We start from the raw sequence: 16,383 nt of genomic DNA on the forward strand, positions 1-16,383 counted from the left end.
ACACCACAGAAGCTGGATTTGTGCTACAAGTGTGTGTGTGTGTGTTTGTGCGTGTGTGTGGGTTGGATGATGGAGGTTACAGGGTCGGGGCACTGTTAGGACAGAGGCAGATGTGCCGCTTGCCAAGCAACTGTGACAGAGATCAAAAAGGCGTGAAGAATACAAGCGCATGACTGTGTTAGCTTTTGGAAAAAATTGGAAGTTTAATACCACAGTGATCAATGCCAGAAAAAACAGACCCTTATTTTTCTCAAAACCCAAACTGGTACAGAACATTGGCCTATGTGGAAACAGTCGGCTCCCGGCAGCCCAGTTGAGGAAACCGCATGACAAGGCCAATTTAAAACGTGAAGAAAGTGTCTGTATCTTAAAAGTGAGCCAGGGAAGAAGAAAAAAAAAAGTTTGGTTTTGCGGAGTTATTTCTCTTTTTAGGACAACCAGTTTGGGAGCATCCCATGAGCTTGACTTCTCTCCTGAAAAAACCTGAACGGCAAGTGTGAGCAGTCTCGTCTCTGTTGTTGCCTCACTCATCATTTCTCAGCCCCCCCCCTGCCAATGGCTTCTGTGAACAATTAGAGGTCGACTTTCCCAGAGTCTCAAGACCACAGCATCTCAATCTCTGGCCAGGGAGCTCCAGCAGTCAAGCTTGCCAGCAGAGGAACACGATTCTCCTCAAATTCAGGACTGAGTTTTTGCTATTTATTCATCATTGGCTGTTGGTGAGGCATCTTCTCTCTCAGCCTGTTTATGATTTAACACAACCGCAGAGCTAAATAACAGCAAAATAACTGGGCTGACTGGCCTCATTAATATCAAATGAATTGAGTGAGATCACTTCTAAATGTGGGTCTAACAATAATGTTAACTCAATTACCATAATTTGGAACTTGGACATAACATTAAAACCATAATGCTTTGGTCTGCATGACTATAAACAACTTGGGCCTACGTCATATTAAACTTAAACTTAATGTCCCATGCCAGGACCATGCTACGTTTACTTCTAAATTTACCAAAGCACAAGAGGAGGATGATTAACACGTTGGTTCAAATGCTTCATTAACTTTACAACTAAGCCACGGTGTATGAAACTAAACGTAGTGGTAGTGAAAAACATTTGTCACACCAGTTACCATAATAAGACTGGCAGCTCACCACTAACTGGGAACAGTTGTGCGGGGAGGCACGTCTACTGATGTAAAACGATCTGTGGGAGCATATAGAAAACTTCCATTTTTTTTTTTCTCCCGTCGGGGTGAGGAATTTACTGGCCTATAGACGGCAGGCAGCAGTTGTTCTCCCATGAGGGTGGGCAAGCATCTGGGAAGAAGTGAGCAGGCGGATCAGAAGATGATGACGGGATCTGCATATGTACAGTTCGGGATTTTCAGATTGCAGGACTTAAAAGTGATCCCAAAGGCAAGTGTAGAAAGTGAGAAGAGTGGGTCCATGGAAGTTCCCCTGAAGGCTCAGAGGACTTACAGTAATGGCTCCCAGGCACATCCACAGCCCCACTATCCTGGGAGAACGGGGGAGGTTTCCTGTTCATCCTTCCAGTTGTGCCATTGCTCAGCTCGTGAGAGAAGCTGCACTGCTGCTTAATACCTCAATGTTCTCAGTACTGTAGGAGGTTTGAGACATAAAAACCCGTCCAGAGGAGGATTGAAGGGGGATTTTCACACGATGATTCAGTTACCAGTTAGTCTGCAGTCCTAACACTGTTCTGTTCTGGGTAAATTAACTTCAGAGTTCAGATGAAACTGCAACAAGGAAAATATGAATCTGATAATTACACACTGAGGGAGGATCAAACCATAACTGAATTAAATCTTTAGAAAACATTTAATTAAAAAAATTAATTAATAAAAAAATAAGGTCTTTGTAATACTCTGCAACAGTGAACACTACAGTGAACTTGTGGTTGCTAGTGTTCACTGGTAGATGAACTGATGTCATTCTAGTATGTGTGCATATCTGTTGCCCATCTCTCCAAATTCAAAACACTTTCCAGATTAAAACATAATTCCATGTTCATCACACTAAAACATAAGCAAAGTCAAAGTTCATTTCAGAGCACAACCATCATGTAGCCCTATGGAAGTGCAAAGACAAGAGCACAGAATGTATGGTATTCCAAGTGGCTAAAGAAGGTGCATGCCACAGGCGCATATAGCATGTTGGCTCCTTATGCCAGAGGCCTGCCTACTTTCCCTCAAGCAGTGAATTCAAGCTGATGCCATGTCCCAAAGGGCCCACACTGGACTTGACCGTGTGCCTTGCACTCTTCCCCCAGCTGCTATACGGCAGGAATGGGCGGCAGAGCTGGCACCTGTCTTTGACAAGCCTCGGCATTCACACTGACTCTGGTTTCCTGAGGGCGGCTGCCTGCCAGTCAGGTGACAAATGCTAACACACACCGTCTCTGACACAGACTGTAAACATGCGTGCAACACTGGCAATCCACATCTACTGAACCGAGAGGCACTCAAGTATGATCCCGACCACTTTCAAAGAATCGGCATCATAGTGAGAGAGGTCTTAGCCTCTCATGTCTCTCTGTCTGATAGCAAACCCTGCCCTGATTTAGGCTGTGGCTTGGAGCTGTAAACCAAAGCTTCCCACAACGCCTCTCACCAGCCTGGCTGTGCTCTAACCACTGTTTTTGCATACCGCTCAGCTTGTGTAACCGTTGAGTGGTTTTTGCTCCAGCGAAACAATGGCTGTGTAACAGACTAAGCAAAGTGAGGCCATCTAATGTCAGTGCCTTTCAAGAGAAGATAAACACAGAATATAAAAAAAAATTACTTGGAGCATCAAGCAAGCAAGGAGCTTTCATAAAAAACTAACTAACAACAACATAGGTGAGACTGCTAGCAGCTGGGATAAGATTTCCCAGGTGAGCCTGAGTCATTGTGCTTAATACCTTCAACCGTCAACCACTGGCATCCACTACTTTATTACTCAATTTTGAAACTCTGAGTTCATAGAGAGCATTGAAGTCAAACAGGGTCAGAGTAACTTGTAATGATTAATCAACATTAACAAACACCCTATTGCTCCTATGCATTATGTTCCACTCATTTCTAATTACATAATTACATAGAAATTACGATGTTTGTAAAAAAAAAAAAAAACACTTCTTGACAGATTGACACCAGAACCAGAAATTAGGTTACGGATCTTTTCTTGTACACCATTTAATTACTATGACTGGTATCAGCGTGGCCACGACTGCTGCTTAAAAATGGCATTTATTTAACTCGCAGGATGTGGCGGTGCCGACAGGAACCGGATTGAGCTCTCAGTACGGCAAAACATGCTGGAGCCCAGCGGACCACAGCCACATTTTCCCCACATCATTTGCAAAGCAATCCCGCTTCCCTCCAACTCAGTGCATCTTTTTGTCATTTCCACGTCCAGGCTCCATTTGTTTTGTCCACTGAGACAGCAAAGGGAGGGGGGGGGGGGGAGAAAAACTTAAGTAAGCACCCATAGGTCTCAAGGAGACTGCACTGCAACCAAAGAGCATCTTCACATGTGGTCCCCCAACTCCCCCCCCAAAAAATACACACCCACATCTACCCAACCCATTGAGCCAACACACCCACCTCCCCCGCGCCTGACTAATGTGCCCTGACACTCGTACATCACCCGTAAATTGGCCAAATGAATTAACCACGGCCCCTGCTTAGCTTTACGGGCTTTAAATGGATTTTCTCCTCTCCAGGTCTGCCCAATAATTGCATTTATCCATCTTGTTGAAGCCAGGTTTACACACTCCCGATGATCATGCCAATCCCCGGATGCATTTTCCGCTCTGGTGGCAAGAGTGTGAGAGATTTGTCATCGAATCATAACAGGTAATTCAAACAACAATTAGCTTGACGACTCCGCCGTATGTCAATGTCTGGCTGCTTGTTGGAAGGGACCTTGGTTAGAGCAATGAGGTGCCTTTTATCGCTTCATATGTCCGTATCTCTCTTGCCCTTCCCTCAGTGTGATAAATTGAGCCTTGTTACACTTTTTTATCTATCATCCAAGCCTCCAGGTTAAAGCAGCAAACACCCACAGTAGGGTAGAAAGTAGAGGCTACGAGTCTTCATTGTTCACACACGCTTTCAGACAGAGAGCAGACGCACGGTGAAGGCAGAGCCGTGAACGTCGGCATCAGTGGGGGTCATCTCCACACTTGTGAATGTTTGAACAGAAGTGCATTAGACACTGGGGGGGCCCAAAGGACAATTCAGCTAAGTAAACATGCAGCAACTTCCTTCCCTCCGCTCCTCCAGGCCCTGCACTGAGACAAGCCACTGTTTAAACAGCACACACAGCATTCCTGTGCCGGGGCCTCAGCCAGCTGCTGCATCCTCACTGCAGGCCTGCCCGCCCGCCCGCCGGAGCAGAGACAGATACAGGCCTTACAACAGCAAGGGTCATCCACAACAGACAAAGGGCTTTTATAGACATGCAAAACTGGACTCGTCGACTAGAAATGCTCCTCACCCTTTACTCTGGCTACTGAAATGCTGACAGCCAGAGTTTACAATGACCTGCCACGGAAGGAAGATTAGCCAAACTGATCACGTCGCTGAGAGATCCACTGTGAAACCACCTGTTGGGATATAGCTGGAAGTTTATCTTTATTGATATTTGAAATATGTTAAGTGTGGTGGTCAATAAAGATACAAGAGGCAGTAAAGAGGAGATAAATAGCCTCCTGGTTCCAAAGGGCACAATGACGAGCATCACATGTCACAAAGGCCAACCCTGCTTCATGATGCCAGCCGGTTATCTCGACTTTCATTATGACTGAACAGGTTTCAGACACACAGTACCTGACATCAACCTTTCGCTTACATGCAAAGAGGTGGTAAATGAAAGTGACCACCTCAGGATTATGTTTTTAAGTTCCCAGCATAGGTTTTTCATACATGCCATCACCTCAGCAATTATACTCCTGTTAAAAGATGTTATGGAAGTTACAGGCCAGCGGTTCCTTACTCGTTTACCCACCAAAGACAAACGTTGGTATTTTGTGGTGTTAATATTAGACTTTGACTTAAACAGCTTCCAAACCAAATATGAAATTCAAGCTCTCACTCCAACAGTTTTGAAAAGAGACTCCCACAGGGGAACCTGCTGGAAGAAAACCATTCTGGGTCAAGACCCGTCATTAGAAAAACCAGGATGTAGAACAATCGTCCTGTGAGCCTTCCTGTGCCAAAGTATGTAAACGGTAAGTGCAGAAACATCAGCAGGACTGATCCACATTTAATATTTAACACAGAGATCTACTAAACCAGCTGTCATTCAGGACAAGTTTTATTATAGGAAAACTGCAACAGTCATTGCTTCCTCTTGGTGTCAATGCCTCAGCGGTGGACACCATCAGCGCGGCCAATGACAGTGAACTGCAGGTCGTTATGTCAATCAAGCAGTCATTTCAGGGTGACTAGATTTCATTGTTTTCCGCCTCAACAGTGCCACATTCTCTCTTGCCTATCTGTTTGTCTGCCAGTTCATTTGGTTTCTCTGTCTGTCCGTCAGCTCGTACCCCCCTGGCTTAATGGTAAAGGCCACTCATCGCACTCCGGGACAGTTGTCCAAACAAGACACTCCATTCACTCTGACCCCTCGAGGGAGGGAGGCAATTGACGGTTCACTCAGTGCTGTGAGTCAATTTGTTCACTTTTGGAATTGACCCCGAACACTGCTGACACACCGGCCTCTCACTGGGCTGGAATGAATACGTAATGCTGAGGACGTGGTGGAGGGTGTGGGAGGTATGTGTTTTAAGTTGAACACACGCTTAAACAATGTTCAGACATGTGTTTTGAGTTTTCAGGGCAACGCAACATGAGTGCAGTTAAAAATACCAAGATTCATTCTAGGGGTATAAAGGAGGAATGTAAGTATTTTTTTTGTCTGGGTTTGTTTGTTAAGTCTGTCTGTTAGTGAGCAGGATTACACAAAAACTACTGGATGGATTAACACAGAACTTGGTGGAAGGATGCGGTATGGGTCAGCGAAGAAACTCATTACATTTAGGTGCAGATTGGGATCAGAGGGTGGAACCAGGACTTTGCGAAGTAGGGCAGAATTTCAATTGATTTCTCATGAGATTAATTCATGGATCTTGATGGAGAAAAAGCTAGCATGCTGAGAGGACTGATATTTACGAGTGTGTAAAATTTGGTGTAGATCCTATTAAAATCTCTGACTGTTCAGCCTTGGCGGAGGTAAACACTCTTCTAGAACCCTTCTAGTTTAAAAAGTATACAGTCCGTAGAATAGAAATTAAATTGTTATCTTTTTAAATTTACACAACCAATCATATTCCCAAACACTTAGTGCACCCCATGCAGTATTACCTGCACAATAGTAGGCAGCTCTGTGCTCATGCGCCAGGCGTAGACCATGTGTGGATGTGACAAGCTGTTCACATGAAATGTTATCTCGTGCTGTACACAAGTTGACAGCTGTCTCTTTACAAAAGGCGCATTATTACTGTGTGTAAATAGGTTTCTAACAGCTGGTTAAAGAGCTAAAACAGGAATTTACTCTTAATCTGTTTTCCACTGGAATTGGTTCATCAGCGAGAGAAAAAAAAAAGAAGAATCTAACACAGCTCCACGCCGCAAGTCAGGGTAAAGGGGTTACATTTTATTAGCCTTGTGCATTTCTAAGTAATCTCGCCAACATTTCTCTTTTTCCGCCAAATCCGCCCATAATCCGCAGATTAGTAGATGATTTTATTTCTGCTTGCACTCTTAAAACCTCCCTCACCTTTTTGCAGGCGGGTATGAATCCACCACCTTTAACGACAAACAAGCAGACGATCACCTCATTAGCCGACTCGCTCCGCTTCCCATACACACACACACACACATAATCACGCACACTCCTTGGAGATTATCCTGCTACAATTAAAAGTTTAATTAGTAGATTAAAAATACACGGACTGGAGTTTTATCACCTTAAACTCCTCCATTATGTGTTTAGCACACACAAAGTGCCTCCGTCCCATCTGAGCCATTTTGAACAGATTATCTGCATACAGATTTTCCCTTGACTACATTAAGACTGGAGAAACAGGCCGAGTAACACAACAAGACTGCTGAATAACAACTTCTGCATAATGGGCTGTATGTAGCTGCACACATTTTGATGCTGCATATAGAGTTTGACATTATTTATGTTTATCAAAATGTTGCAGAGCATCACAGACTACACGTAGGAAGAGATATCTCCTTTTCTCCTTTTATTTTAAAAACATTTTCGGACGAATGAGATTCTTCTTCTTCTGTGGTGCGTCCCAGAGCATTCTACCACATCCATGCAGAGGCTGGTGTACCACAGGTGTTCACTGCACACTGGCACGGCTAGTCATTATCTAGCTGGACATGATCATTAAGAGCTGTGATGGCAGTGTGGCACCTCCTTCCTGCATGCACATATACACACAAGCTTGGGAAAAAGACTCCAATGGAGACTCAAGCCCTTCCTATCAGTTGTTGTAAAAAAAAAAAAGAGGGTGGGGGGGCTAAGAGGGGAATCTCCTTTCTCAACGAAAAGCATGTCAGCGCCAGTGCACTTTGACCCTTCCCAAACACACTCCACAATCCAAACAGAAGGCCGGCACCACTAGAATTCCTCCAGCGTCACAGCGGCCCTCTCACCCAGAGCTTTTAAGGCATTTTTTTTTTTGATAGCGACGAGGGTGGGAAGCACTGAGAAGCAACGTGGAGGACTGGATGAAGAGGGGAAGGGGGGGGGGGGGGGGGGGTGGGGTTCAGAAGCAGAAACCACATACATGAACATATGCGTGCTCGTCAAGCGTGGCTGGAAACAGCAAAACGTGCCTGCTTAAATCTGTGTTCCTCTCTGCTTGGGCCCTGCTGCTGTCCTTCTTTCTTTTAAACGGGAAGATAAATGTGAAGCCCAGGGGCACTATTGTTTGGACATCTAACCAGGAACTGTCGCTGCTCTCATTGCCCTGGCATTAACAGCAATTATGCGCTCTATTCAGAAGGCTTTTGTGCGTCCGACCCCCAGCTCCCTTGCCGTCGCCCCTCCGTCCCCCTCCACTCACTCACTCTCACACACACACACTGAGTCCTAACACACGTTTCCCGCTTTTCTCTGCCCCCTCCCACCCCGTCATTTCCCTCCCACTCAGCTACTGGTGAACTCATTTGGCTACTGGAGCACTCTGGTCCCATTATGAATGAAGTTACAGAAATCTGCACATTCAGGCAAGGAAACGAGAAAAAAAGTTAAACTCACATACCAGAAGTGTTTCTGGGATATTACCTGAGCTCTGTTTGTCCAGCTCAATTCTTCACATAATTTCTTTTCCTCAATCAAAAATTAACTTATATTTTTTTTATTAAATGCACATTTACAGGAGGACATATTTGAGAAATTATTCAAAACTCAATAAATGTACTATAGTTTTTAGTCGCTTTTATAAAAATATAGATTCTAAGCAATCATATCTTGAAACTAGCTAATCCTAACCACAGCCTTCATATCTAAAAAGATGCGATCAATAGTCATTTTAACCTTATCTTCTCAGCAGGCGCAGCACAGCAACACTGCCAAGAAAATCCCAAATCTCCAGCAACCACTTAGAATTATCACCATTTTCAGTAAATCTTTATTTGAAACGGTTCAATGAGAGTTCACGCTATTGGCTGCAAAGTGAGAGGAAGCTTCGCGTTCGACCAACCAACGCTGTCAACATGTGTATTTGGCACCGGGGGCCACTTAACATGCAGGGATGAATGGGTCAGTTAAACAAGGCCCCTTAAATTTTGGAGTATATTCAAGTGACAGTTTGGAAAACTGCAGACTTTTTTACTTTAGAACGAGAAAATGCTTAAAAAAACAAAAAGTATAATCTGGTTCTGTGCATTCGCTGCTTTTGAAATTAAAAGGGAACTTGCCAACAATTCTGGTGGCTTTAAAATGTGCTGTCTACCATGGAAAAAAAACATAGCAAATACAAATAAAGCAATACGTTCTGTATGCTGACAAAAATTTAACTGGTGGCTACATGCACGTACACACACACACAATAATTCAATTTCCATGTTTCAGGGAGCCCCAAGCCCTGTGGGCCAGGAGCAGAGCTATAGCCTATATTTAACAGATGACAAAAGTTGCATTCCAGATGTACAGTACTATCTTTGTGTTGAGCTCTATAGAAATGCATGGGAGAAAGACGGAGAGAGAGAGAGAGAGGCGGGAGGTGGGGGGGGGGGTGTCTGGGAGAGGAGGGGGTTACACTGGGGGCTGGGAGGTGGGGGGGGGGGGCACCAGTGCACAGCTGCTAAACTAATGCCTTTTTTTTTTTTCTTTGCTCAGACACAGAAAAGCAGAGTGCGGTGGCTCACTGACAGAAACAGGGAGGGATACAGGAGGCAACAGTGGATGTACCCATACGGAGAATAATGTACTTAAATAAAAAATCCAGGGCTGTGCAGTGACTTAATGAGTAACAGGCATAATCTGTCACATTGAAGTCCAAATTAGGCATCAGATTAGCCGTTATTACATTAAAAACACAATGAATGCAATGATTTAATTAAAAAATGTGTTCAACTCCGAACCAGCTGAATGTCAGCTACACCCAAACGCAGCTCGCACCGCCACCAGGGAACCACGACTCCCTTTGCACGAGTTAAAAATCTGATTAGAAACACACCCACAAACTGACTTGATTTTTTTTTTTCTTCCTCTTCTTCTTCTCCCCTCTGTGGTGTTTCAAGCAGAGTGACAGATCGACGGGCGCGTCTATAAGCTCTCGCACGGCTCAGCCTGCCAACATCATCAGCATTAGACAATTAAGACCCACAAACTAAGCGAGAGAAAACAACATCTCCTTCGTAAATATTTACTGCACAAATCTTTTCCATTTATTCGCCAGGCACTAACAAAACCTTACTGTACTCCTGCTCCCTTCTCTCTCTCCCAGTCCCCCTCCACTACACACACCCCCCCTCTCCCTACATCTGCGATTCATTGACTTTACAATTTACCACATGTCGAGATGGGAGAGGTCGAGCCTCCATCTGAATCACGGCACAAATATGCAAGTGATTTATTGTTTTAAAAACCCGGGGCCGATTTAGTGCAACTCCACTTTTCCTGAGCATTACTCCTATTGGCAGACCATGAACAATTACAGTTCGTACTAATTAAGCTCCGAGAATGTGCTGCGCACCGCTAATGTCTAGCAGGCCTCAATTTTAGTTTAATGGTGCCAAACTTTGCTTTCCAGCCCCCCTCCCCACCTCCCCCCACCCCCAACTTAACTCCTCAAATCCAAAGCAGATTGTACTTTTTATGACTGTTTATTGAGTCGAAGAAAAAAATAAAAAAATAAGGACCGTTTCTTTCCCCTTCTCCTAGCATAGGATGAGAGAAACAGCAGAGAGAGAGGAGCACAAAAAGGACTAGTGGGAGGGAGAGAGAGAGAGAGAGAGAGAGAGAGAGAGAGAGAGAGAGAGAGAGAGAACGCAAGAGCCGCTTCCGCCATACTTTGTAAACAAAAGTGATTTGCAAGACAAAAGGAGCGCAACCTTCCGACTAAATTCAGAGTCCATTTTGCGGCTGGAGGCACAAAATGCACTCGCGTCGTGCCACCAAACCCCCCGCGGACACCAATTAGGCCCCATTAACATGTAAAGCCAATTTGATAAGGTGTGGGCCCTATCCCATAAATCCGTATTAAACTATCTTTCCTCTTGTCACAGCCAAAAATCCATTTACAGCAGCCGAACACACATAATCCATATGATATACCATTGTTATGCTTATGCTGCTGCCACGTTCAGGAAAGATACTGTCTGTCTGTGTCAATTACAACAGATAAGGCCACAGCGATGTGTGTGTGTGTGTGCACGTGAGCACAAAGGAGCTAGTGTTGCATTCATTTCTGCATGTTCATTATAGTAATCTGACCAGAAAATCCCCCATTATTTCTTCCCTGAAATAAAAAAGGGAAGGAGTCTGAATGAAAGTGGATTTATTTTGGGGTTGGTTTTTTTTGTTGAGAAGGTGAATCTGCGGCAACATGAGCACGACAACATGACTGAAACAATAGAGGAAGAAGGGGAGAAACGCTATTGTTTCAACTACACAAAGCCTTTCCACCCTCTTTTAGTAGAATCGCCACAGGTTCTGAGAGCATCTTTTTTCACTCTAAACACAGCAGTAGACGCTCGGTGTTGTGCTTTCGCCCACCCCCACCACACACACACACATACACACTTTTCTTGTTCTTTTTTAAACTACTCGTAATTATAGGTCGAAACTCAAAACCTCCGCCAAAAGTCTCCAGGCCTGGAGAATTATGGGGCCAGGGGTGGCGTCAAATATCTTAACATTCATAAGTCCGAGAGGCAGTAAATAAAGCCAGTGGATTTACGGCCCTACAGCCCCGATGCAGGAGAGCTGGACGCCCAGATCCCGTCCACCCTCCCTCAGCCTCCGCGTCTCCAGACCTGTTGAGGTGTGATGTTAGCCCACAGCACCGGAGTTAACCCATCGCCTTTTTTCACAAGCCCCGTGTTAGCATCGGCAGGAAACAAAAGGCAGACAGAGAGAGGAAGGGAGGCAGAGAGAGCAAAGGGAACAGAGGGGGGAAAAGTGAAAGGAGACAGAAAAACTGGGGTGAACTGGCCAGGCCACTTCTCCAATTCAACCTACACCCGGTGATCCAGCAGGCCTTTGTGTGTGGGGTTTGAGGAGGAGGGAGACGGCAGGGAGAAGGAGAAGAGGAGACGGGGGCAAGAAGGCTTTTAAAGCCCGGGCACAGCGTCATGTCAAATTGCTAAATGATACTAAATTGTGAGCCTCCTTGGACGTAGGTGGTTGGAAAAACAAATTCTTACAGGTTATTGCTCCCAAAGGTTCAACAAATTATAGTAACTGCCACATGCTGGAAATTTTTCTTTTCCCCTCAAGTCATGCAAAAACAGAAATTACAGAAACAAGGTAATATGTGCAAACAGAGCAGGATGACTAACACTAAATCAAAATCCATCACAATTTTCCAGATAAATACTTAATAATTTTGCCACTAAATCTAAATTTAAAAATCATTAATAATGAATAGAAAAATGCACAGAGTTAAAAGGCCTAAATCCATATCTTGAAAATAATATCACAGCATCATCCCAGGCGAGAGGAGCAGGAGGAGAGAAATGGAGGGAAAAGCAGCGAGAATCAAAGCCTTTCATGACAAGACAGAGAAAGTCTCATTCCAATAATACTAGCAGTCATATTCAGTGCCTCTCATGACATGTTAGGGAGCAAGACAGCTAATCAATGTCCAGGTGAATTATTTATGCCAGCTTTAAGTCTAATACATTTATATTACAGCGACCGCCGACTTCAAAGCTCTAATGGCTGGACACACAGGGCGCTGCAGACAGTGGGGGCCGAGGCTGTACAGTAAGACGACCACTGCAAACTGAAAACCATGTTCATCTCCAGTCGCTGCGCAGGTACATCTGCGAATCAAGCTGCAGTCTTGTCTAATGAAAGTCACCAGTGGGTTTTTGATATTTCTAATGAGAAGAAACGTGGCATTTTAAAGGCAACCATACAGATAATTTTTTTTTTTTAAATGAGGGAACATGCATTTAAAAAAATAAAAATAAAAGATCCTTCCGTTTGGTCTGGAAATAGTATTTCAGGGGTGGAATTAAGAGAGCAAAGGTCAGCAGCGTCTCGCCGCAGCATCCTCCGGCCACACTACACAATTTACTGCTTTTTCTAAATGCTGCATAAGCACAATGAAACGAGCGCTGCGTGGACGAGTACAGGACACAGTGCTGTGACAGTCACAAAGAAGTCTACAACCCTCCGCCACTGACACAAGGAACTGCTTCATTTTCAAATCATGTGTGTGTGTGTGTGTGTTTGTGTCAAGTGATGATGAGCGACTAATTCCACAATACCAGCCCCAGTAGCGTTAACAAGGCTGAGTAAGGAGGAAAGAATGGCAAAATGTTCTCATGTGTGCATATGCTGGGAATGATAGTAAAATCTTTTTTTTTTAAACTATAAAATACACACACACACACACACGTAGGGAGAATTGTGTAAGCAGCTAAAATTATTTCAAGTGAAACCCTGGGTGATCATGTTGAACTCAGAAGCAGAAATTGTGTCAAACACAAAAGAAGGCATTATGTGTCAGATGTGCATTTATTTTTCAAGGTGTGCACAGCGCACGAAAAAAAAAATGGAGGTAACAAATATCAGTTTCGTTAGGCAGAGCTGAGGTGGTGGTGGTGGTGGTGGTGGTGGAGGGGGTCATATTTCCTAATGCCTGGTCTTTGCCTTAACCTTGTAAAATGAGATGACAGGTCCTAAAGCGCAGACTTGTAATTGCAACCGTTTAAAATAGGGGGGCAGAAAGACACCCATGGTTTGGGAAAAAAAAAAAAAATTATGCTGCTTAAGGATTGCAATTGCCCAGTGGGACCAGTGAGGTGCTGAGCAAATGAGTAAGTGAGCATAATTATAGCACGGCTGATTGTGTCTAAATAAATAACATGAATTTATTTATAACTATGGGTTTGCATGGCTTTATTTATATTTTTAAAAGGCAATGATGCACATGCAGAGCTTCCATTCAATAGATCGCACTCCTAAAATAAAAAACATATATACATAAATAAAAATTAAAGGATATTTATAATAATTTAATGCTTTTTTTAGGAGGGGGGGGAACACCCGTCAAATTTTAATGCATGCGCCACTTTTCCCCTAATGTCTTTACACGTTTTGACACATGCAAATCACTTTGAAAAGCACATCTGCATATTGATTTCATTTGTGTGGATTTACATTGCTTCACAGTGCTGTACAGCGCGTGTCAGGGAGCCGGTGGTGTGAAGGTCTGGGTGCTGGGTGCAGTTTGTGTTAGAAAAAAGGGCATTTTTGATGAGGCTGTGCAAACACCAGCCAGCTGCATTATTCAGGGAGGGGTGGGGGGGTGGGGGGGGGGCCTTAAAAAACATGCACTTGTAGGCTGGAACCCAGCAGAGTCTGCACAACAATAAACTGCAACTGCTACTAATAATAATTATTATAATTATAAGAATAACAATAATAACTTTGTTATGCATTTAATTTAAAAGTTGTACAATTTAAATTCATAATGCATCGTTTCAGTAAAAAAAAAAAAAAAAAAACATTGTCACGTGCACATGACCTGCCATAAAACCATTATGTCCTTTTTCATTGCATTGACTCCTAGCCCTGTTAGCATGCTAGCTGCTGCACATGACACAGACACACACACACACACACGCTGGACATGCACAACATGGCACAGTAACACACTTCATGGGCAGTTGCAAAACTTGCCTCTGCATTATTATTATTATTTTCTGATCGCCTGCACTTCTGGGTGACAACACGGCAGGCTGTCTCATGTGTGTGTGTGGGGGGAGTGTGGGGAGTGTGTGAGAGAGTGTGAGAGTGTGTGTGTGCACATAACAGTTGTAAATAAATGCAACTTACTGTGCGTGCTGTTGGAGAAAGTGATCCATTGGGGAGGTAGGGGCTTGTGAGATCGGGGATCATTATAAACGGATAGCCCGGGTACGGTGGGCTCTTGAACAGCCCTCCATCTTGCCTTTTCGCAGCTAACATGGCGGGGGGGGTGGGGGGAGAGAGAGTAGCAGTGAGAGTTGAAGAGGAAGAAGGAGAAAAAGGGAGAAAAAGTTTTTTAATAAACGTGAGGAATAAAGCGGGGAGGGGGGGCACATTCCCTCCGCCACACTCACAGTAATGTCACGGTGCAGAAAACAGAGGCGGACACACTCACCCTCCTCTAAACTTTCTCTTGTTTTGTCCCTGAAAGTTTCGGATCTAGGCGGAGGCCGTCTTTCCGCCTTCAAAATGCAATGAAACACAGGGATTGCGTTAACAATTTAAAAAGGTGCAGGAGCGTTTGCGTGCACCGCGAAACACACGCGGGGCCTCTTTTTTTTTAAAAACTTTAAACTTTACACGAAGCCCCCTCGCCGGGGGCTCGAGTCCGGAGCGTGCGCCGTCTCTCCGGAACTTACCTCCGAGTCCGACGAGCTGTTCTGGTTCGTCTCCGACTCGTTCACCAGCGACGATTTGACATCTGCTAAATCCCTTTCTGCCGACGAGTTGTCCGAAATCTTTCTCCTCCTGCTCGCCTTCGTCTTTGAACGCGATCATTTCATCGTTTGCGCCGAGATCGTCCCCTCCACCGCCGTTCAGCTGCGGCATTTTTCCCCGAGCGAAAAAATATCTGTCTTCTGTCTCTTTGCCCCCTTTTTTTTTTTTTTTGTTTGTTTCTTTTTGTAGAAAAACGCGAGCAGCAAAAAAAAAACAAAAGGACACAAAAGTTTTTTTTTAAAAAAGAAGAAGAAGAAGAAGAAGAAGAAGGAGGACGAGAGAGAGAGAGAGAACCCCCTCTTGGTGGATCGAGAAAAGTCCGAGTTTTAAGTTGCTTTTTCTTGTCTCTTTCTTTTTTTAAAGAGGGGGGTCTGCAACTGGCGTTTTCCAAAAAAGCTCTGGCGGGGTTGTCGGTGTATAAAAACTCAAAAAGAAAAAGGGGGGATCTTGGCAGGAAAAGGAAGCCGGAGAAGGAGGCGAGCCGCTCGGATTGAGTGAGTTGAAGTTGGTCGGAGTGGTTTTCAGTTCAAAGGCGGCGCTGATTGACAGATAGAGAGGGATGGAAATAGAGAGAGTCTGGATTCAGGATTATTGACAGGGAGAAACACACAAGAAACTAATGAGATTCAAACAGGGAGGGACTTGAAGTGACGTTTTCATAACTAGGAGGGAAAAAGAAGGAGAGAGAGAGAGAGAGAGAGGGAGAGGGAGGGAGGAGGAGGAGGAGGAGGAAGAGGGAGGGAGAGAGAGAGAGACTGGAGGAAGACGGCTGCGGTGGAAAAGCGACGCGAGGAGGAAGAAGAGGAGGAAAAAGGCAGTGTTTTCGCAGCAGGACAGTGATGGTGAAATAGGAGGAAGATAGGAGTTGCTTGCAAATGTGCATGAAACGCGCACATGGGCGGTCTCTCAGTAAAGAGGAGGAAAAGAGAGAGAGAGAGAGAGGGAGAGAGAGAGAGAGAGAAAGAAAGAGAGGAAAAGAGGGTACTTCCTCTGGCTGTTTGACTCCACAGCTCCACAGCCACACATTCAATTCATATAATATCTTACATTTCACTTTTATTTTGATTCCACACATCTGCTATAACCTAGTTTATTCCTGCTTACTAAATACCAGAGGCCTGTTCTTCTTTTCTTTTTTTATCACCTTCAGTGGGGTTTTTTTTAGATCTATTTTTTATTTTTTTATTAGATAATGTTTCCTCAGATCTA

General features: G+C 44.4%; 1 protein-coding gene across 1 annotated transcript in view; it reads right to left on the reverse strand.

The window, feature by feature from the left end:
* The window catches only part of tcf7l2 (transcription factor 7 like 2), a 90,000-nt gene extending 73,843 nt beyond the window's left edge, over positions 1-16,157 (reverse strand). Inside the window, 4 exon segments of the mRNA XM_034571519.1 lie at positions 14,545-14,669; positions 14,852-14,918; positions 15,096-15,197; positions 15,199-16,157. Coding sequence (XP_034427410.1) covers positions 14,545-14,669; positions 14,852-14,918; positions 15,096-15,197; positions 15,199-15,285 — 381 coding nt within the window. The 5' untranslated portion in view covers positions 15,286-16,157.
* Positions 16,158-16,383: the final 226 nt, after the last annotated feature.

This window comes from Hippoglossus hippoglossus, chromosome 19 (assembly GCF_009819705.1).
Source record: "Hippoglossus hippoglossus isolate fHipHip1 chromosome 19, fHipHip1.pri, whole genome shotgun sequence".
Taxonomy (NCBI): Eukaryota; Metazoa; Chordata; class Actinopteri; order Pleuronectiformes; family Pleuronectidae; genus Hippoglossus; species Hippoglossus hippoglossus.